This window comes from Lissotriton helveticus, chromosome 5_1 (genome assembly GCF_964261635.1).
Source record: "Lissotriton helveticus chromosome 5_1, aLisHel1.1, whole genome shotgun sequence".
Taxonomy (NCBI): Eukaryota; Metazoa; Chordata; class Amphibia; order Caudata; family Salamandridae; genus Lissotriton; species Lissotriton helveticus.
Window position 1 is genome coordinate 1,063,013,625 of NC_136065.1, and position 24,054 is coordinate 1,063,037,678.

At 45.2% G+C, this 24,054-nt stretch overlaps 1 protein-coding gene across 1 annotated transcript in view; it reads left to right on the top strand.

Moving 5' to 3' along the window:
- Positions 1–24,054, top strand: part of LOC144753489 (zona pellucida sperm-binding protein 2-like) — a 274,324-nt gene that overhangs the window by 27,162 nt on the left and 223,108 nt on the right. Inside the window, exons 4-9 of the mRNA XM_078641160.1 lie at positions 1,365–1,453; positions 6,279–6,425; positions 6,527–6,562; positions 6,797–6,976; positions 17,839–17,935; positions 18,017–18,192. Coding sequence (XP_078497286.1) covers positions 1,365–1,453; positions 6,279–6,425; positions 6,527–6,562; positions 6,797–6,976; positions 17,839–17,935; positions 18,017–18,192 — 725 coding nt within the window. The remainder of the gene's footprint in view (positions 1–1,364; positions 1,454–6,278; positions 6,426–6,526; positions 6,563–6,796; positions 6,977–17,838; positions 17,936–18,016; positions 18,193–24,054) is intronic.

Sequence of the window (24,054 nt, forward strand, 5' to 3'; positions counted from 1 at the left end):
AAACGGAGAAGGAAATATAAAATTGCTGCATCATTTGCATACTTCGTCACCAGAGAAAAAATTGCAGCAACATCAAAAAATATAAGCATTTAAGTTTTACTCTTTAGCTACTCAACCATTACAAACTCCAGCTGTGTCACCAGTATGGAGGGAGATGGGACGAGAGATACAGGACGGTGAAATATAAAGAGCATTTTTGTAAAACTGCTATAATAGAGCTGTACCAAACCACACATTTTAGGATGCCCAGATCGTCCCGTCATCCACCTGACATTCAAGTCCTGCAAGGGGCTTCATTTCAAGTAGTCCATATAACCGACTCTGTTGGCACATCTGTGATCACTGCTTAAAGCATATTGTCTCCTGATTTTCACAAACCAGGTCTGGACATAATCTCTTTACTGATGTATGCATTTGCAGTGGCGTATACAACTTGAAAAAAAGTGTGGCGCCACTGGACCAAACTCTCCATATACTGCTCCCCGGGTACGCAATTGCTCACCTTTCCCCGATCAGCATCCACGAGCAAGAAAGGGAAGGACTTCCTTCCTCCTCAATGGACACCAATTCAACCAATCCTTGAGCTTTTTTTTCATGCTGAGCAGCTCCAGGATTGGTGGGAGCAGACTAACCCAGCGCTCATTATGAGGCTGGGGGCATTTGCAAGCAATCCCCCCGGCTGTCTCACAGGCAGTGGATTACTGGTTTTCACAGTGCGCATGTCAGGCTGGCCATAGTAATCGAGCCAGTCAAGTCCACATGCACACAGCAGGGGCAGCTTAATCCTGGAATTGCAGGATTCAGACCACCCCTGCCGTCGCTCTGCAACGTTTTAAGTAAAATGGTTTTCACATGCCATTTTACTTATTCATGTGTGCCTGCGAGCGACGCTCAAATGGAGGAGCTGCCTCTGCTAACAAATATGAAACGTTTAGCAATAGGACTTTCACTTGCTGAATAGACTAGTGAAATCAGAGGAAGGGCCTTAAATGTTATGTCCTCGGGAATAGGAAGAGTTAATCGAGAGCAATGTAGTCATAAGAGTGAATATAAACCATTACATGTCCGCTCAACTGTGCTCTGCAGAGCCTGTGGGGAGAGGATGTGCAGGGGGAATCAGGAGTGAGTGAAACGGCATCCATCTTTTACCAATATGGCGTTTCACATAGAAATGTGGCATACCTAAAACAAATTCATAAATCATTTCTACACCTCGTAAGAAATATGTTGAAGATTAATTCAGTTTATACATGTAAATTAATAAAGCACAAAATAAACAAATAGAAAAATCAAAAAATTCTAACCGTGTTATCTGCGTTATGTGACTGCCAAATTTGCCCTGTTTGACACTGTCTCTTTTACAGATTCTGAAGGTGAACGGATGGATTGTGAACATGTAATTGATTTTCAGACCCTACAAGTAACTGCACATAAAGACTGTATGAATTACCAGGTAAGTTTCTGGCACGCAATTTCTGCATGATCTTGCTGTGTGGGTACTGTGCCCACGCTCCTTATTGGTCTGCTGCTGACCCATGTACGCTTCAGTCCTTACACTGTTCATCAGAGGATAGGGTAGAGTTAAAGTGGAGGGGGATTCAAAGGTTTTAATAAGTTATTTTTTCCGTCAATACTTCTGCTAGTGGTGGGATGCAACCTTGATTAGATTAAAATGTGCCTGCCTTTTGAAGACTTAGGGGCCCATTAGGATGACGGGCAGACTTTGTCCGCCATCCCATCGTAGAAAGTGACCGCCCGCCATAAGGGCGTTGGTCCTGTGCCTGCAATTAGGATGCGCCTGCCAAAGTGGCGGGTGCATCCAGCACTCCTGACATTGTGGCGGGCGGTGCACTCAGGGGCACCCGCCACAATGTCAGGAAGGCATGCTGTGCACTTCCATGCACAACATGGCAGGCACTGCGCGGTGCCTGCCATGTTGTGCATGGAACTGCTGGGGGGTACCATAGGTACCCCCATGTGCACCCCCCACCCCCTGGAGTCCTTGGGCGCCCGCAACGGGCCCCCAAAGCAGACTCTGCATGCCTTTCAATGGCGGCAATGCTACCATGGAAAGGCATTGTAAAATGATGCCCATTCTAATATGGCTGGCGGTGTCTGATGGACACTGCCACCATATAGAACCCTTTTCCACCCAGTCGACATGTCGACCGGGCAGAAAAGCGGAGGATGGTCTTTCCGTCTGCTGTAGACCCCCCAGCCATGATCATATTGTGGGGGCTATCCGCCCGCCATCCTAATGGGGCCCTTAGTTTGTGGTTGAATAGCTACTGTCTGGTACAATCCTCATGGTTCAACCCTAAAAACCTGTGATACTTAACAGTGAGGGATTTTGTCTTGAAGAGCATGTTTTCGCTGATAGTTCTATGTTAGGAAGAGTAAGCACATTTAAGGACGATATTCTAGTGTTTGGAATGGTGAGCCAAATGTGAGGCATATTCCACCAGTTATCAGATATGAGAGCAGGAGCAGGTCCATTCTGACACATTGCTGTACACCTCCCCACTGCCAGCCCCTTCTGCTGCACATTGCAATGAAATTCTGTGAGGCTACCAATAGCTAATGTTTGATCAGGGGCCTATCATAATGACTCTCTAACTTGGGGTACTCCACTATTGGCAAGGTTGTATCTTAATGAGTTTGGGAAATATGAATTTTTAATTACCCAACTTTCACTGTGAGGCAATCTTGTGCCATTACATTGAGTAAAATTGATTTTTAAAAAGCATACACAAGAAATAAACACAATTGGCAAATGTACGCCTGAAAGCCACAATGGTCTTGTTGCATAGAAGCAGTTTGGAAGAATACACAGTTATGAAAGGTAATGAGTATCAGCCCAGCTTGTCCCAAGGACTTTTGCAGAAGTTGATCCACCAACCCTGAAGAGATTGGCAGGCAGGAACTGAAAAAAGTGGCAGTTTTGCCTGGTGCCTTGTGACAGAAAATATTTGTATTTCAACAGCATCTGAGCACTGTCACCAGTTCCCTTGTCTTGGAGTTCTTGTAGCTTGTACCGGAAATCCGTGGTATCTTGAAAGATTTGCATTTGTTTCACAGACAGTTAATCTTGTCAAGATATTTGCTAGTAGATTGCCATTTGAAGATTATTTAATATGATTAAATGGAAAGCAGATCCCTAATATTTTTGTGCATTGTGTAATCTATATCTTATGTATAGTTATATATTTTAAGAAAAAACCGAAGGGAGTCATTTAGGGGTAGTAATGTTAATTGTGGCTTTTCCCTAAACTAAAAAGCAAGGACATTCACAAATTAAGGCACTGCCGTCGCCCCACTATACTCACCATAACGCATCCCCTGTTGGCACTTGAATATGTTTTAAATGTGTGTGTGTGTGTGTGGGGAGGGAGGGGTTGTCATTGACTAAGTGTTTTAAGGCTGTATAATGGTGACAATAAGTTGTTGGCATAAAAATGTCGACCGCTGATAAATGTGGTGGTTGTGGGTTATGGAGGTTCATGCTGAGGCGTATCACGGTGGATGTGTGCGCATTTCATGGTGGCTGTGTGATTATATGTTGGTGTGAACATGACACTGGGTCGTTTTTGTGGGTGTTTCAAAGTATATGGTTTGTGCAGACCTATAATGCTTGGTGCATGTTTTTTTTATGATGTCTGAATACTGACATTCTAGTATTTTATTCCATAACATTTGTATATGTTGGGAGTATGGGTGCATGATGGTCAGTGTTGGAGAATGATCAAGTTTCTGTGTATGCTGGGTGTGGGCACTTAATGTATGTACGAATGTGTTGATGGGTGTGGGTTGTATGAATGGGACTAGGATTGTATTGGTGGGGAATGTACACACTGGTAGTTGTGCAGGCATATACAAATTGTGCAGGAACATATGGTGGGTGAATGGCGATAAGATTGTTGTTATGAGATACAATATAGCACTGGTAAGTAGTCGATGAATGATGATGGTTGTATTGGTTTAAAATAGCGGGTGAGCGGACATTGTTGGCTTGTAAATTGGTGGATGTAAGCACCTGAACACTTGTTTGTCTGTTTTCAGTGCTGAGATCTAACGATTTTGCAAGGCCTTTTGTACTGTAATTGTTGTTTACTTGACTTGCAACCCATTTTATCAAGAAATATGTAATTCAGCCTACAAAATTGAGTTTCCATTTTTCGAAGTATTTTCTTTCCTGTTCTGCCTTTCTCAAGTGCAAAAGCTGTTTCTACCTTGTGGCTTGTTTATAGTGGTGGCTGGATGCAAAAGTAAGTGTTCGTCAGTAGATGTCTTTACTTTTTTTTTTTTTTAATACTTCAGAACTGTGGCCGCTAATGTAGTGCGAGTTAACATTAAAGTGAAATGATCTAAAAACTGCTGCTCCATCCCAAGGCCTTGTTTGTTTGACTGCATCGAGGACAACCATTAGTTATGTGCAGGTTGTAGTACTGATTTTCTGGTGCATTATACAATTCCTGAGTTTTCTAGGCAGGTGGATGCTTATGGTAAAGAAGATTGATCCAATTCTCCTGTGGGTGCATACCGAAATGTAGTGCATGCAAAGGGCGATGTTGCCAGTTGTACTAGTCCTAAAGAAACAGGTGTGCAAGTTTTGGAATTCAGTGCAATTTTCCGAGGCCCTCTATCAACCTGTGTACGATCTTTTTTTTATTTTTATGCCACATGCAAATATTTAAGTGACTTTCAGTGCTTGTTGTGTTAAATATAGTGAAATGTCTAACATGTATGCATGACAACTATCCTGCACCATGTGTATTAATGCCGTAGGTCTTTATCAAACATCCCAGCCTGCAACCTTCTAGGACCACTGCAAATATTTCTGTTTGATTACAAATGTAATTCTGATGCACGCTTATGCAGCAAATTTTCCTTTGGCAAGTGAACAGTTTAGGTAAATGACATTCTTTTCCTTTAGAGGAACACGAGAAGAGGGGTGTAAAATCCATTTGCCCGTATTTTCCTTGTTTCTACCTCCACCACCACAGCCATTCGCTCTTTAGCCACTGTGCTGTCCTGCAAGTTCACTTACCATTCACACATCTCAAAATACAATAACAATTGGGACCTCCAACCTTGCAAAAAAAATAAACATGCCTGCACTAGTGTTCGGTGGAGTGGTCAGGGTGGCAGCGAGAGAGAGTGTGGGGGGGGTGATGAATTATTGTGGTCCAGAACAGAGGGTCTTTCTGGTCTAAAGCATCTTGCCAACATTACATTGCTGCAGTCTTCATTCTGTTTTGGGTACCAAATTTACTCCATATGGTTTTTCACCAACCGCACACAATTTCTTCCATTGGGGCTGGTACATATTGAGTCGGGCTCACATGGAATGGCAATTGTAACCAAAGTATCTACGATATTGTCCTCGTATGCCTTTTAGGCTCACAGCTTAAAATGTAAAATCTATCAACGGACTGCTTTTCATAGCACTTAGCAAGGGTACAAATTCCCTCTGCTAATGTAATTTGTTCAGCGAACAGGCCATTCCCCCATCTTTCCTATTGTTATAGCCCACTGTGTTACTTTATGGGATTTTCTTTCTAGAGCAGCTGCGGGCTCCATCCACTGTCGCCAAACTCTGATCAAACTCACAAACCCAGACCTATTAGCTTTGCGGAAGCTTATTAATTTTGACGCCTCGTTAGGGGCAGTAAGAGCTATTTAAATGTAATTTAATACATTTACTTTTCTGCTTTTTGTGGCACAGGGAAGGGTAGAACAACCCCGGCACAGTACTGTAGACTAATGTTTGCTGGCTTAGTATTAACAATTGGAATTTGCTAAGTGACCTGCTAGTGGAGTGGCACAGATCGCTCTCTCCCCATTGTGGCATCCCTATTTATTTTGTGCGTTGTTTGTCGGATACATAATTTTGTTGCAAGTTTATACGTTATTTTCTGCTGTGGCAAAATTACACCTTGGTGCTGTACCCGACGCTTGCAGCAGTGCAATACTAAGTCTTAAGAACTGCCTCTTGTAGAGTCTACTACTAAAACAATATATGAAAAGTCACCTGGCGTCTTTTACTCCACCTTCCGTTCTGAATGGAACTATGCTTGCTTTAAAACGCGTTCAACACCGATGTTTTTAATTTTTTATTTGGCACTATGTTGGAGACCTGACTGAATACATTGTTCTCCTATAGTCTACTACGTGTATCGCTTCTTATTCATGGTGTTGGGGACGAGGATGGGAAAATGCATTGTTGGATTACGTTACCGATATACATCCTAATAGTTTGTAATATTTTGTGCCCTTAGGGAAGCACCCATTACCTGGCCTTACAGTTGGTGATCAGTACAGATGTGGACTCTATAAAAAGATCCTACAACATCACCTGCGATGACCAGCAAGGAGATGACCCACTTCCTAGTTTACCACAAGTGAACTGTACTAACGACATGCTTGTAAGAATCTACTAAAAACACATGTCATATGTGGCGGAAATAAAGTGCGGGTTTCCTTTTAGCAACTTGGTATCTAATCACTGTTGCAAATTCCTTCCTAGATCGCGATTTCACGAAACCTTCCTGCCTTTGACGAGGTAAATGTTGGTTCTGTTTAATGTTTTCATGTGCACATTGATAGGCAGGAGACATGTTCAAATTATACATAGAGCCACTTATGAAATATTTGTTACCATTTTGGTGTGGTTACTGATGCTACTTGGGGGATTTTATGCCCCAATACATTGTCGTTTGGATGCATGTTTGGCCATGTCTAGATCCTTTAAACCAACCTCTCTCAGTGAAATGTTTAAAACTAATCTAACTTTCAGGGATCACGAACAGTAGCATCTACCTGGTACCTGGAAGTGACAGACCCTGAGACACAAACAACATACAGATGGACCACAGCAGATGCCAGTGAACACGGTTATAAGCTTCTCAACGATCCCGTAAATGGCGACCTTGTAATCCGTGTGCAGTTCAATGGCACTGGGGTTGAGGAGATACAGGTAGAGAGAAAAGCACTAACGTGGATTGTAACATTTAAATGTTTTTAAGTAACACTTAAAAGTGTATGAGAGTGAAACGTGCTTTTTGAAGGTTATATTAAGTTGATCACTAAAATGCATCTTGTTTGTATAGTACAAGCCCCAGAATTGGTAGTTTGTGTGCAAAATAATTGACGTTTGTGAAATGAGTCAATTGAGGTGCCATCCGGTCCTGATCGGAGCATTTTCAAGAAGCTGGCTGTTTTAGGCATCTGTGTTTTAATTGTAGTTAGTTTACGGGGCCAAAAGAGAAACCTTTATGAATTACTTGTTGTTGTATCATTTTATACTGATCTGTTAGAATACCCAGGATCAACATGTAAAATGAAGTCGGGAATAGTGGTAGGAGGCTTGATGTTGGAATTAAGCCAGACTGCATTGGAGCCCAGGTCGGATGCAAAGAACAGGTTAGTCCCAGTCAGAAGATTTCCTTCTGACTAGGTCTCTGCAATGCTAGCCAAAAATCCTCCTAGGACAAGGTAGCAGGCTGTGGAGATGGGTGGATGAGACTGGAGAGCTGTCAGAAGAAGTCCTGGTAAAGCTGTTGACTTGACAGGAAAGCTCCGTGAGAAATTCAAAATTTTCACCAAAGGGAGGTCCCTCGGTGGGTGGATACTTTTGGTGCCTTAACCCTGTGAAGATTTCTACTTTCATACTGAGGCACTTTTTTGGAGCTTGGAATAAACCAGCGGGTAGAGCAAGACTGCAAGCTGTAGCCTAAATGGGCTCCACGAGGCTGGATACCTTCTCCAAAACATCCTGCTGAAATGGATTTCTTATGGGAAAACTGAGCGGGCGCAACTAGAATCTTTGCCTAGTAGCAACACACCTTCGTCTGAATGACTTGACGGGTTTGTCCCAGTGTTCTGTTGCTTCTCCAGTTAAAAATTATTGAAAAAGATTCCAAGTCCCAGCTTTTAGGGTTAGGAGAGGGAGTACACTGACACTTATCTAAGAGTCCCATTATCTTAGGGACACAGTTTAGCATTCAGAACTCACTCCAGTAGAAGCCACCAGCAGCGTAGAAGGCAGCTTCACTTGTAAGTGATGAACTATGCTTTTGGGAAAGTGGTTTTCTTGCAGCTTTTGTGTCCCTGAAGCTTAAAAGGTCACCCACCTGACCATTTAAGTCTACTTTTCCATCCTTGGTACAAGTGGGAGCAAGTTCAGCCCTTTACAGGCCACCACACCAGGTGCAGTCCTTTCTTTTACAGGTCCGGAGATGGCTTGGAAAGTACTGGGGTGGGGGGTACAATTATGCCAGTGCCTCCTAGTAAGTGGTGGAAGATTCTAGCAACTCCCTTATCAATGGGGCAAATGTTCACAGGGGAGACCTTACCTACTTTTCCAGTTCTTCCTTTGCTTGTCTTTAAACTATCCCATAGTGCCCCTCTTTATTCACAACCAACAATGCAGAACCTGTCTTCCCCTTGTGCAGAGCTCCCTGTGCCCACCCAAAGGTGTGGCTATTTGAATGATCAAACCCTTCCTTGTGGTCACTCCAAAACAGTTCAGAGGTTGGTCGTCTCCAAGCTTGGATTGGTGCCTGGCAGGACAATAGAGGGATCAGGCCCAGGATTGAGCTACATCTGACAGTGTAAACAGTCTTTGATTTGCTTAAGATTTTGGGCACAGCCAAGGTGGCCTGTCTTGTCAGGGGAGGGTCAGACCATCTCCCTCAGTTCTGAGCCATTTCACACCTAATCAAGGAACCACTGAGCTCCTTGGTGAACGTAAACACAGGCAAAAAGGCAGGCATTTGACATGTCCAAAAGTGACCTTTTGAAAAGAGTAATATAAAATCTGACTTGGAAAATTTAATTTTAAATTATGAGAATGAATCCTCTTTTTAGCTACAAGTAATGGAAGTTGACCATTATTAGCTGTTATAATGTTACCCAGTGCTTTTCTATGGGAGTGCCAGTCTTGCTACAGTGAAAAACAACAGTTTTTATTTTTTTTGCTGCCAGGGCATGTAAAACACTCTCCCTACACACTCCCATCCCCTTAATTTTGTAATAACCTGCATGCACCCTGCCCGATGGACACTGATGGCCTCCTTTAGGGATGAATTGTATGCTTCAAAAAGGAAGGTTTAGGCAAGGAAAGAGGTTTATTTTGCCCCGATCAATTGCAAGTTTTAAAGCTGTATACCCAGCCACAAGGGCAGACCTAGGGATCACCTTTGCATTGTCAATCTAGAAGTTCACAGGTTCCTGGCTTCATATTAACTACAAGGGATATATAGCCCTTTGTGTGGAGGCAGGACGCAACCTACTCAAGGGCAAGTAGGGCTACACTCAGTTCTACCCTCCCATCCTGCCATTGATGACCCATCCAGACACACCTACGCTCTCTATTGTGTGGCTCTCTAGGACAAATACACAAAGCCCATGGCGTTTTCAGAATTGTAATTTAAAATCGGACTTTCCTAGAAGAGTATTTTTTCATTAAAATTCTTAACAGGCCAAACATGAACTGGTTACCTGTTCCCAATTGCAAGTTGTAGCTTATTAAATGTTGTACAGTAACTCCAATGTTATCCTATGTGAGATGCAGGCCTTGCAGTAGCGTAAAACTAATTAGAGTTATTCACTAACCGGACATGTGAAACTTCAAAGTACATGCCCAGCTTCTTAAATGCACTGAACCCTGGCCTCTGGGCTGTCCAGGGCCTAACTTAGGAGTGACTTATATGTAGCATGAGAAGATTTGGGCCTGTCAAAAGGTTTCTTTTACCACGCGGAGTTGGCAGTTTAAAACTAGACACACAGGCTGCAATGGAAGGCTTGAGACATGTTTTAAAGGGCTGCTGGAGTGGGTTGCAGAATCGGTGCTGCGGACCTACTAGTTTCAATTTCCATGCCCTGTGTACACTTAGTGCCACTTTACTAGGGACTTATAAGTAAATTAAATATGCCAATTTGGGAAGAAACCAATTTTCTCATATCTTCGGAAACCGCACAAGCATTTTAGCACTGGTTAGCCGTGGTAAAGTGTGAAGAGTTTTAAGGCCAACAAGAACAAATTCAGCAAAAATATGAGTGATGGCAAAAAGTTTGGGGATGATCCTGAAGAAATGGCCAAGTCCAACCCTTACGTTGACCTGTTTTTCTTCAAAGTTGCCTTGGATGAGAGAATACTCAAGGGACTTTTATATATGTTTTGTCCCAGGAAAAAGGTTTTCTATGTACCGCCTAATAGGATGCCCATAATAGAACTGACTCTGGTTCACTTGGGATAGCGTTGACTCAGCGGTGTGAAGTTTTTGAATGAATTCAAACATCTACATATATAATATGCTTTCGAATGAAGAAGAAAGTAAATGGTAAAGCCTACCATATAAGGATTACAACCCCTTGAAATACCTCAAGATAACTCAAAAGAAGAAATTAAATAAAGGAATTCAAATGGGGAGAACATTGTCCCCACCAATCTCATACTGGCCAAAACACTTTGCATGCCAGAAAACATCTTAATGTGACATGATTTGGGGGGGGAGGAGCCACGCCAGCGACCAAGATGGCCGCTTGAGCATCGGCTCCGCCGACCACTTCATCCTGACTTGCCATCCGGCACATTATCCTGACCCCCGCCGCCAGGTGGGGGACCAGCACCTGAGCCACCAGGTGAAATTTTGGAAGATTTGGACGCACCGGTGACCTAATACCGTCGTCTGGGGAATTTGGGCCTTTGGGCCTTTGGGATACGCCCCCGGGACCTTGCGTGTGGCACTGCCCGCTCTGGAGTTCAACAACGGCGAGTGGGACCGGAAGTGCTCGGGGACACCAGATCCTCGGAAGTCGTATCACATCTGCCGGACCCCGGGGCCCCCTCTCAGACTAGTTCACACGGGGCTGCCCTGTTTGGACAGGAGCACCAGCGATCGGCTGGTTTTTGATTGACTTTGTGGCAGATTGACTCGGCTCTGTTCAGCGAAGTTGGTGTCCGGACGGAGGCTGAGAATGGCGGCGAGAGGGGACCCTGAAAAGCCACCGCCGAAAACATCTGCGACTACCAGACTAGTGCAGTCCCATAAATTGGCAAAGTACAGTTGCTCCAAAGGTTCCCCGGGGGAAGAGAAGCGCGCACAAGTGAGCGGCCAGGAGGGTGACCCATCCGGAGAGGATCCGACGCTTAAAGATCTAAAGGCAGCGATCACCGGGATTCAGTCATCTCTCGGTAGGATGGACTCTAAATTAGACACAGTGACCATCGAGGTGGGCCTCATCCGTGCGGACCTCACAAACTACGGAGAAGGTGAAGTCACTGGAGGTCAAAACATCGAGCCTCGCGGATGATGTGTCCGAACTCCAGCGAGAGGTGAGGGACCTGAAGGCATCTAGGGGCCCAATTTGACCGTAAGCTGGACGAGTATGAGGGGCGAGCGAGGCACAACAACGTCCGTATCCTGGGTGTACCGGCAAGGTCGGAGGGGCAGGCCCCGGATCTTTTTGTGGAGGATCTTATCCTGAAACACCTGAAACCAAAGGGTCTCAGTAACTTTTTCACGGTGGAAAGAGCCCACAGAGTTCCCGGTGTTCGCCCGAAGGAGGGGGCGATCCCCGCCCCATGATTGCACAAATACTGAACTTTCGGGATCGGGACGCCATCTTACAGGCTGCTAGATCATCCGGTCCTCTGGCATTCGAGAATGCCTCCTTGCTCTTTTTCCCTGACTTTACCCAAGCGGTCCAAAAACAATGGCAGGGTTTTATGGCTAAAGCAATACAAAAGGGGATGATGGACGGAGCGTTTCAACAAATCAAACACTCACCCCCAGTCAACTGATCTGGGTTTAATCCATCACCATTCTTTAGTTCACTCAGCCACCCCAGTCAGACATGGCTATATGCAAATCAGTCTGACCCTGTGCCTTATGGGAACAGTCCAGCCCGAACTGCCAAGCCATGTCTTCCCTGGACCGGAAACAAGCATCCTGGGACCGGTTTCAGATTCATAATCCTCGTCAGCCAGGCCATCTTGAATCCAGTGGCCAAGTGAACAAGGGACTCACGTCTGAGCATACCCTGCCACACTTAGGGCGAACAAAGCGATACAGGGTTTTATGGCTATCAAGCGCCGGCTGCGGGCCTCCGAAATCAAGTACTCTATGCTGTTCCCAGCCCGCCTTCGGATAGAGCGCGACGGAAAATCTTGGTTCTTTGATCATCCTGAGGCTGCTGCGGACTGGCTGGACAGAACTCTGGTGTTGGGCCCGGAGAGACACTCCCAGGTGGACCACGAGGACAAATGACTTTATCTCTGAACCGGTTGACTTGACTTTGTTGGTTGGGGGAGCTGGTTTGATCGGGGCGATCTTTTTTTCCCTATCTATCTTTAGCCTTTTTTGGGATTTTTCCTTTTGGGAAGATATTTTGATAGGGTTTGTACGCGGGTGGAGGATGTGGAGGTCGGCGGCCTGTTGTAAGGTCCTCCGTCTTCTACGTTTAGATCATAGTCCTGGGGAGACAGGCACACTGTGAGTTGGGGGATTTGCACGAGTTGCATGCAGGGGTGCAGGGTGGGGGGTTGGCAGGTCGTTTTTTTTTGTTTGTTTTTTTGATTGTTGTGTTCATGACCATTGTCTTGCTATGGGTGGCACAGACTGCTTCAGAATTCTCTGGGATGAATATGGCTTCCACTGGGTTGGGCATGGGTGGATCTGTCCTCAGCTGGAATGTGAATGGTTTGGGAGATAAGATTAAGTGCGCAATGGTGGGGCAGCTAATTAGACGGCGATCGCCAGATGTGGTTTTGCTACAGGAGACCCAGCTCATGGGGAAGCGATGTATGGCACTACACCGGGGAGGGTATAAATTGGTGGCCCACGCCGGCTTTACCTCCGGCTCTAGAAGGGTGGGGATCTTAGTTAAGAACTCCTTCCCGCTCACCATCCAAGCTACCTGGTCCGATAACCGTGGCCGCTATGTGGGAATCTCGGGGCTGTGGGAGGGTAGGACTGTCAAGTTCCTTTCAATTTACGTTCCCCCTGCATTGCAGACGGACACCTTTAGTGACTTGACCAGGGTGTTTTTGTCGCTGCCTATTGGTATTATGGTGATTGGGGGGGGGACTTCAATGCAGTAATGGATGGCGAGCTGGACAGATCCCCCTCCCGTGTGCTGCTGCCCTCTCGTAGATGGCGGTCTGATTTTGCCTCTGCAACTGGTATGGTTGATGGGTGGAGACTCCAGCACCCCAGGGACCTGGAATATACACGTGTCTGCTGCGCATCGCTCTTCCTCTAGGATTGACCACGTGTTTGTGCCGGCCCCAAAGTCGGCGTTTGTTCAGGAGGTGGGTCACCTGGCTAGGGGGGTGTCCGATCATTCACCGATCTGGTTGCGATTGAATGTCGGACAGAGTAATGTGGCCAGGATTGCCCCGATTGGTGCGTGGCGGCTAAAAGACCCCGCGACTAAAAAGGAGAGAGTGCGTGTCACGGATAGCTACTTCCGGTAGAACGCCGGGACGGTCGCTTCTGGTTGCTCCCTCTGTGAGGCCTACACAACTGTGGGGGGGGGGGGGGGGGGAGGCGCTCTCCCTAATCTCTGGGCAGAAAAAGAAGAGTAGGGCGGAAGTCTATAGAATTGAGGCGGAGCTACTGGTCCTGGAAAGGGAGGCCTCCGTCGCTGAGGACCCGGGGACGACACATCGCCACTGTTTCCTCCGATGAATATACACAATTGGCGCGTGATAGGGCGAGAGTGCAGCATGCCGACGCACAAAGCAGAATATATGAACACTGCGATAAGGCTGGGAAATTGATTGCTTGGTTGGAGAAGGGTGACTGGGGATCTCGTCTGGTGCCGGAGCTGCTGATCACGGTCTCGGGTGTCACGACGGATCCCCAGGTTATAGTGGATGAGTTTGCTCGGTATTACGAGGAGGTCCATACCTCGACACGCCTGTATACTGTGGAGAAAAACACAGAGGTCATCCGAGACATTCCAATGCCTGTTTTGTCAGTCAAGCACAGGGAGTTCCTGGATTCTGCAATCATGAACGATGAGGTCGCGATGGCGATCCGGGGGGTCCACTCCGGGAAAGCCTCGGGTCCGAACGGTATCCCTGTAGAACTCTATAAATTGCATACAGATCGTCTGGCCCCATTCCTAAAAGACATGTACCTCGAGAGTAGAGGCCGGTATTCTTCCTTACGACCAACGCATTGCTAATATCATTGTAATATATAAAGATGGCAAGCCCCAGATGGAGTGCTCCTCCTATCGCCCGATTTCTCTCCAAAACGCAGAGCCTAAGATTCTGGCTAAGTTACTTGCTAACCGGCTAGTGAAAACTGTCTCGGAACTGATACACCCTGATCAGTCCGGTTTCATGCCGCGTCGTAACACTGCTCTCAATCTTCGTCGCCTCCATGGGGTGGTGGCGGGGGCCTCCCGCATACTTGAGCCGGTGGTGCTTCTGTCCCTCGACGCCACTATGGCGTTCGACAGGGTCAAATGGTTTTACTTGTTTGCGGTGTTGGAGAAGCTAGGGTTCAGACCGGAATTTATACGATGGATCCGCCTTTATTCGGCTCCGTTGGCCCTAACTGTGGTGAACAATCATAAGTCCCGCGATTTCCAGTTAGGAAGGGGCACCTGCCAGGGATGTCCCTTATCCCCACTCTTGTTTGCCTTGGCCCTGGAGCCGCTCGTGGCTTGGGTGAGATGGGATAGATCTATAAAAGGGTTGCGGTGGACCCCGGAATGGGAGGACAAAATTTCGCTTTATACGGATGATATTCTCATGTATTTGACCTCCCCCCGACAGTCCCTGATGGTTTTTCTAGACATCTTGGCGATCTATGGTAGGTATTCGGGCTTCGCCATTAACTGGACGAAGTCGGTCCGCTTTGTGTTGAGCGGGGATCCCCCTAGAGTGCCAGCGAATTGTCCTTGAAGAGTGGAGTTGATTGGTTTCCGCTACCTCGGTATCCACATCTCTAAAGATCCGAAGGTGCGTTTCGACGCTAACCTGGGACCACCTCTGGTCCAGCTCTGCCGTGATATCGCCAAATGGAAGGGGTTGCCGCTCTCCCTGTTGGGCCGGGCGGTGGTGTTCAAAATGATGGCGCTACCCCGGTTCCTGTACGCTTTGCAGAAATCCCTCGATCCAGTGCTCCCTTCTTATTTTAATGAGATTGAATCATTGCAGCGTCAACTTCTCTGGGCTGGGAAGCCACGGATTGTTACCCTGGTATGATGGGGTATTGGATTGCCCAATGTTAGGAAGTACTACTGGGCCTCCCAATTAGCTCTTATCAATCACGCGGTCTATGGCTCTCCGGTTGACCCCGGGTTTGCCATGGATCGCGGCCAGTTGCCAGGTGGTGAGTATACTAGGGTCTTGTATGCTAGGCGGGGTAGGTTCTCCCTGCTGGGTCAGACGTCTGTTTCGGTGCGGGTCTGGCATGCAGCTAACCGTGCGCTCAATTGTGAAGGCAAGATAACCATGGCCACCCCGCTATGGAACTCTGAGGCTCTGGGTAGTGTGTGGAAGTCTAAGGGGTTTGACCGCTAGGAACTGATCGGCATCTCGCAGGTCCGAGACATGTGGGGTAAGAACGGGATATTGACTTTTGAGGAATTGCAAGCCAGACATCAATTGAATGAGAGCGAGCGGTTTCGATATCTACAGATCAGGCACGCCCTGGTGGCAGCTCTCCCTCGCGAAGTGAAATCCCCGGTGGCCTCTCCGCTGGAGGATCGAATCTTGGACGGGTACCTCCCCACCAAGCAATCTCTCTGGTTTATAAGAAATTGATCAACCATTCCGAGGACCCCCTGGTGCGGATCAGGGAACACTGCATTGTGGATGGACTGGTCTTGGATGAAGAAGACTGGGGGGAGGCTGTGGCGTCCCCCAGGGAAGTGGCGATTTCCATGAGGATTCGTTTAGTACAGCTCAGGATCCTTCACCAGTCCTACACCACGGGTCCAGGGTTGTCGTATGGTGCTCACCTCCAATTCAGACTGTCGTAGGGGTTTTGGTATGCCTGGTACATTTATGCATATTCTCTGGGAGTGCCCAGAGATCCACAACTACTGGATCAAGATTCATGAGAGAATGAGTGAGGTATGGGGAGTGCAGATTGTACTTGAGGCACGTCGTTGCATACTTAATGTGTGGGAGCCTTCCGACCTCTCGACCCATGGTAAAGTATGGGTCACTCTTGCATGTATGGTTGCAAAACGTAACCTCGCACAACTTTGGGGTGCCGGCTGGGCTCCTCAGCTTGGGAAGTGGATGGAGGACCTGGATTGGTGTGTGTTTCGGGAGAGGGAGGTATGTGGCCAGAGGGCGACCCCGTAAATGGGTGAAGATATGGGAAGCTTGGAATGCTTACAGGGGGGGATATATGTACACCGCCAGACTTGGACCCAGTTCTGGGAGAAGCGGATGCACCTTGAACCCACTTCATACACTCCTTTTTTGATTCTGTAATGTTGGAACCTACATTCTCCGATAGTGATTGGCAGTACCTACGGCACGATGGTCATTTTGTTTGTGTTTGAATATGTTTAATAAAGAATTTTAAAAAAAGTGACATGATTGTTTCACACAAGAAATTGGACAGCAACACATATAATGCTGATATAACACCTACAGAGAACAATAGCTCCCTAAAATACAGCTATGCTGACATATGATTAATGATTCTAAGAAATGTGTGACCAACAATAATTAATAGATACTTATGGCAGTCCACGTTAAGAAGATCGACGTTTCAGTTTAGCTGTAGGATCGGCCAGAGAACTTCATCTGGCCAATAAGTTTGCAAAGAAATAAGTCAAAGGCAAATTACAAATATAACAGTAACCTAGAAAAGGACGAGGAAAGAGAATCCCTATTAGAGCATAGTATATACATACGTATTTTAGGAAGATAAAACGCACCGAAGTGAATATGTGAACGAATGAGGGGTGAATAATCCCATTGTGTTTAGGTTATTTAGCTTTTGTAAATCACGCACTGCCAACAAACTGGTATCCTGGCGCTGTAGTACTCCATGGCGGGAGAGAGACGGAATACCAGACAGTCTGACATCACTCAGCCATGTAGTACTGGGTTAAAACATCCTAAACATGTTCTCGCTTTTTCGAAAACATGTTTTAAGCCCAAATAAAGATAAGACCAAGGACCCAGTTTGTAGGCTTTACGAGAAAAATAAATTGTATTAGACCCAGAAATGGAAGTTGATGCAGAAACATGTAAACTGTTTCCTATTTTTCTCTAATGGGAGAAGATTAGGAACAGGTGTGAATCTCGTAGACCAGGCTAGAAGGCGATGCTAAAACAAGGGTTAATCAAACGTGTAGGTGAAAACTAAGTAATATTATAGCAATACATTTAAAATCTAGGTGCAACTTTAAAATCCGTTTTTGTGATTAGGGAATCGGTGGTGTGGTATCCAGTCAAACAGGAATCTCCTTCTAAACGTTTGCATATATGTCCAGCATAAAAACCTTCTCAGGCTACATTAAGTGTAAATTGTTCTCCATCTAGGCGGGGTCATGAAGTTTGAAGCCCCGATATTGCTTAAAGTAATGGGTTGCATACATTTTCGTTTTGCATCTTCTAATTGATGTGAAGATCAGTTTTCTGCTACTCAATGTTGCAAGTATTGTAAAATGGTTTAAATAAGCATTGCATATGTAGCAGTTTTTTGGTTCTCAATTGTAGCCTCAAAAGCATTGCAACTGAAATTGAAGGCTAACCTGGAACTCGGATGTTTGGTGCTGCTGTCTTTTTGCAATTGGACCCATGAAATGGACAATGCCTGCCTTCTTATGAAAGATTTTCTTTTTCCATAGGAAGAGGGCTATTCCCTTTACTTTGCAGACATTGCTTTGCTCTACTATCTTTTTAATCAGCGGATACAAATCGATGTTCAAATGATTTGCGCACCAGGTGAGGATTTAACTATTTATAGCATCTGGATTCTGGGGATAGAAGTATGTACTACATTTCACTTTTCTGTATCCTTTTTAGGACCATACGCATGCAATGGAACACACCTAACCATTGTTATCCCTACCTTTCCGGGCCCATTGGCTGCAATTGCTATAGATGGGATGGATATACCAATGAACCAGCTCATTCAGAACGGAATTACTTTGGAAATAGTAAATGGAACCAAACTGTACATTGAAAAGGGCTTCTTGAAGGTAAGTCCTCCATTTAAATCGATCTACTACATAGGTTTATTGTTTAAATTTGGGTTATCGGCGAGTAACAAAATAAATACGTTGAACCAGGACTGTTATCTGGAACAGTTTCAGTCCTTTTTATTATCTTTTAGGTCTCTGAAAGCAACTCTTTTCATATTTTACACACATGTATGTAAACCTCTTGAACATTAGATTGAAGCATTGCATTACTACTTTATCCCTCCTGCTATTGGCTGTTCTTTTCTGTAGACTTGTACCCTCTTTTGGTAAGCTGCAAGTATGTGCTGCTACGCTAATACATTTCACAACTACTCTGACCTTGAGGCAGCATAGATACTGGTGGTAAAACATCTAAGTTAACGGACCAATATTTATTGCCCTTCTCTAACACTCTCTCTCCCCACTGTTGATGCAGTTTAGCAATATCTCTGAAAACCTATTCCATTGCACACGCCTAGGGCTAGCTGCTATGCAGAGAGACTTCAGATGACCCCCAATAGCATGGAGGCTTGGATAGAGAATACAGATGATTATTCTGGTGGGGGGTGGAGAGGAGCCTCTTGCCGCATTTGGTCTGGTGTTAACCAAGGCACTATTGATGGTTAAAAAATAGATTTATCCATACTTATTTAAAGGGGCTTTCACACAGCTGGCTGCTATTCACATTTTGATTCCACACTCTACATTATAGGGAAGCGGGAATGCAGGGGGTACGTGGCCCACTTCCGACAACTGGATAATTCCACTTTGAGTAACTGCATTTTGCTCTTTCACAACAAGCACATCCGCAAAGAAGGTAGCTCTCTTCAATGCCGGTGTATTTAGTTTATTACTTTGGTGTTTCCTTTGTGTTTTGAGTTGGATGTGATAGCAGGAAGCTTTCCACCAACTCTTCCAAGTTCACCGCAAGGCAATTTTGGGTTTGTCAGTTCCTGTTGTCTGCTGATGGTGTTGTAAATTCCTTTTGGAGTGGCCTTCATCTGACTGCTATTTTACAGCATGCCAAATTGTGTCCGTTGGAAACTGCTCTTCAGAAAGTAGTTTTTTTTTTTAGTATGCACACAATGAAGGGCATTTTTAACTACATTCTCGGATTTCCTTCTGCTACGTTTAATTTTATTTAGGATTACAGTTACATTTGTAAACCAGTTTAATTTGCATGTCCTACTTGTATGGTTTTCTACTGTGCTTTCAGGGCTATTGTATGTTTTGCGTATATAGACACTTGACTAGAACACGAATTGTAGCTCCGCCATTTATTCCAGTTTCCTGTCCTACTTATCTACATTTGCAACCCTGTCTGTCTACTGTATCTATCTTTGCAACCCTAGCTATCGCTCTATTCTATCTTTGCGACTCTGTATACCTTTGCACCCTTGTCTATATTGATTAGTCTACTTTATCTTTGCAACGATCTGTCCACCTTTACAACACTATCCATCTACTCTACTTTTGCAACTCTATCCACCTTCATCTAAGCAACTGCCTCAATGTATGCAACTCTCTTTGCAACCCTATCCTTGCAACCCTATCCTTGCAATACTATGTCTGTGCAACACAATACAACACTCACTATTTAGCTATCTTTGCAAGCCTCTCTATTTGTGCAAAAGTTTAACCAAATATTTAATAAAAAAATGTGTTAAGTCTAGAGGCTGGCAGCCAATGTCCCAGACAAATTGCCCTTTTTAGTTCTGGTGTTAGCAAAAACCTTTTGATTTTACTATAATTATCTGTATAACACAATTGCTTTTAGGGGTTTTCAGCCATTCTTCACCCACTAGTCTGCTATTGACACTTTAAATCGAGCCACTGCATCATGCACCATGGAGCATTAGGTTAGCACACAGTCACTTGCAAACTTCACTTTCAGTTAGAGCATGCTTCCCTTTCAGAAGGAGCACATCCACACGCAACATATTACCAAAGTAGTCCCTCACTCTGAACGGGACTGCTTTTATTTTTTTAAACCAAACCCCTCACCCCCTAAAAACTAACCCAAACCCCTCCCACTCCCTAAATAAACTACCCCACCTCAACCCATTATAAATAACCCGAACCCCCACCCCCTAAGAAACTAACATGAGCCACTCCCACCACCTAAAAACTAACACAAACCCCTCTTACCTGTCCTGTTACTGTCTGACGCTCCTCTCTACCCCACCCACCCTGAACACTAGACCGACTTAGCCTTAATCACACATATGGGTTTTTAAGGCCAAGTTGTTCGGCCAAGTTGTTGTTGGGCTTCGCGACACCGGAACTTGTTGTTCCTGAGTCGCTGTTCAAGATGTTCCCCGTATGTAGCCATTGGTTTAGTGCTCCACTCAAACACGAAAATTACAAACACTCCAACTTTGTGTAGCTATTGTGACTGGGCTACAGTTAAAGAACAGCCTCCCTTCTAGTGAGTTTATCCACAAACTATTGGATTAACTTAATTCAATGATCTTCTGCTTCACATAACCGTAAAGTAATATCAAATATTAATAAGTTGAATCTTGTGGTTACTGAAGGAATTAAAGTTCTCTAATAGCACATAAATAACATTCACTTAATTTTTTTGTTCCCATGAGCATTAATTTAAAACGTACCAACGCAAAACCTTATCCTTAAAGAAATCCTTGACTTGTCCAGTAATGAAATCACAATGGACTAGCACATTTTTATGATGAGTGACTGCAAGGAACTTGAGAAGCGCCGCCTTTGCTGATTGACTAGAGGACTGCCGCAGTGTGTTAATCTTTTGTAAATCCTTGTTTTGTACCAGGACATAAAATCCTATCTAGTTCAAATTTCCTGGAGCTACCATCGAACTTCTTTTAAGGCATAACATTGTAACCAATTTAAATGACTCCCTTCTGTCTGAATTATTTTTATAATCCATATTTAGTAAAAAAGTTACTACTAGCAAAATATGGCTCCTCTGATTCCACAAATCTTCTGTGCTAAACTGCTACAGCTTCAAAGATTGATTTGTTCTGCTTGGCTTCATTAGCTAGCCACAAGTAATGCTGAATCGCCCGAACTGTTGAACACCTGTGCGTCCTTTCCCTTTTCATTTTTGAGTGGTCAATGATTCACCCATTGCAAAAGGAAATTGTTTCTTGGAGCAGACTGGTTTTCTAATGGGGTGCTATGGTAATTAGTTGTCCTGCAATGCCACGTCCGACTTTGACCTCATTCCAAGATGGAAGCATCCCCGGTTCATGTAGTCAGTGGTGACTTGAGACTTTCTGTGATTTCATTTCTTAACTCTGTTCCCTTTTGCTCGTTTGCTTGTGTTTTTATAAGTATGTGTGTATACGCACAAAGTAACATGGGCAGTTAGGTGAAATGTTCAGTAACAGCGTATCATTTTAAAATTTAAAAAAACACTAATTCTCGTTATCGCATATCACTATAACCATAGCTGCCAAGGTTTTAGATTGCTATGATTTAGAGCGACACTTTCTTACTTGCAAAAGCAAGCAACGAAATCAAGCAAAGACGAAAGAAACATATAAATACCATAAATTACACCCATTTGAGCAACACACTCCAAGATCTTTCAACTTCTGAAAAGCACCATAAATAGAAATGTACTAACCACTCTGCCCATGCCGTCCACCTCGCTGTGTTGGCATTATAACAGGTATACCCATGCCACCCTTTTGCCCCCCTTCTTACCAGGCCGCGTGATTGGCAGGTGCAGGCTGCTGTAAGCTCCCAGGCGCCACTTTCTGCATTCCAATACAAGGGTGTTTTATTACAGGAGGCCTGCTCGCCACTGACTGAATCCCTAGGCAATTAAGGGAAAACCTTAAAAATTACAGCCGAGGATTTTCCTAATGCAAAAAATGAAAACCTGTCCTAATCAGTCTTCCACCTGCGCGTGCCCAGTAGGCCAGGGAAGCAGGCTCTGGCCGAGGAGTGCTGCAGTCACAACCCTGAAAGCCTGAACAATGACGCCTTCCTAGAAACTTGCCTGGAATCAAAGCACATTTTAACAGTTTTATTTCTACTCCCCATTATCGATGTTTCAGCATCATGTTTGAAATTAATTTGCAGTGAAAGATTGTGGGACCGGCCTCCAGAGGTCATTATGTGCAAATGAGGCCAGGCAGCAAAAAAAAAAGCAATCACAAAACCTAAAGGGAAGCCTCATGAAATAACTTAACTGCAGAAAAACTCACCAGAAAACTCGACCTGTACTGCGGCCGTCAATAAGGGTGGCATGCCGGGGCCGGTTCGAGCAGTAGGCAGCTCTGCGAGCAGAGTCCATGATTGCGGCCGGAAACCAGTAGCCAGCCGCTGAGAAACTCCCGGCTCTGGATGTAGGACATGAGGGCCCCTGCGGCACAAATTCACATACAACTTAAATGGGCCCGGCTCTGGGGCACTACCGCGTGATGTCAGGCGGCAGGTTGTCTGACTCAGAGCAGCGCATCGCCACAGGAATCTCCCAAGACTGGTACATTGTAGCAATGCAGGTAAGAACCTTCCAGAGGCTCATTGCTCAGTGGTGAGCATACCAAGCCTGCAAGAGCATGTGCACAGGCCATGCCTTGCGTCGTGATGTAAATGTATTGTATTTATATAGCGCACTTCTACCCGGAGGCCTCGTAGCGCTGTATTCATACCGCTGTGGAACCCATCCTGGCTTTCCTGTGAAATGTCCACTCCTGGGCACTCCCAAGGTGAAGCCAGGCATCCAAGCGCTGGATTAAGCAAGCTATTGCCCAGAGTCCGAGTGGGACCCATGATTAGACTAGGCACCGAGTCGAGAATTATCAGGTCTTTGAAATTGAGTCCAAGAGCCGCCGAGGCGGGAATTGAACCCTGGTCCCGGGCCAGACCTCTGCATCAGGGTCTGCCGCTCGAACCATTGAGCCACCCTTCTCCACACTTCTGCCATTGCCAGCTGCCACACAAGCCAGTTAATGTTACAGCGCTTCAGCTGGTACACTATGGAGAATGCATCATATGCATGATAATGCATTTCAGTGTGGTGATGTGGAGCACCGTACTGAAATGCGGTAGTGTCACACCTGATGCGTGATACTTGACAGGACTGTATCACTCATGCCCTAGGATAACAATAAATCTAGCACCTGCCATATTCTCATCAATTTCAATGCAAATGTTGCAGTAATATCAATGTCATAAGTGATGTAATATGTGGGGGTAATTAGCAGTGAATGGCAAGGGCACAAGTTGTGGTTACCTTAAGACACGATTTATAGTGGTTACTGAATGTCCCCTAACTTTGGGAATCATTACAGTGCCGATTGGACTGGCTTCCAGGGTCCTTTTGGAGGGAATCTGACTGCCATGGTCTTGTCTGAATCTGTCGATCCAACCACCGGATTCCGATGCATGCATCGATCGTGTGCTCTGACCAGTGACCGATTGCAGAGTCCAACCCCCTTTCTCTGACCGCTGAGATGGCTGTCTGAGAAAAACCAGCAGCTATAGGGCAGTGCAGAGATCTCCGAACGCTTTCTGTATTTTTTTTTCTTCATTTATAAAGTTTTGTATAGTGCAAAGCTGACCCTAATGGGTATCCGAGCACTTTCCATGACAAGAAGAAGAATAACAATTGGTTTGGTGAACGGGAAACGTGTGAGCCACACAGATCGTAAAGTAAAATAGGATAAAAGGGATTGGTCTTGATTAAAGTCAGTACTAGGAAGGTCAATCCTCATAATAGTTTGGTATCCATACCCTTTCTAGGGTAAAAATGTAGTCGGTAGAAAAGATTTGGCTTTTTTTGAAGGCGGAGCTAGAGTAAATTAGGCGCACGTCCAGTGCTATAAGAGCCCCATATCTTGGGTGCAATAACTGAGAATGCTCTGGCCCCAGTTTTCTTTTTGTGGG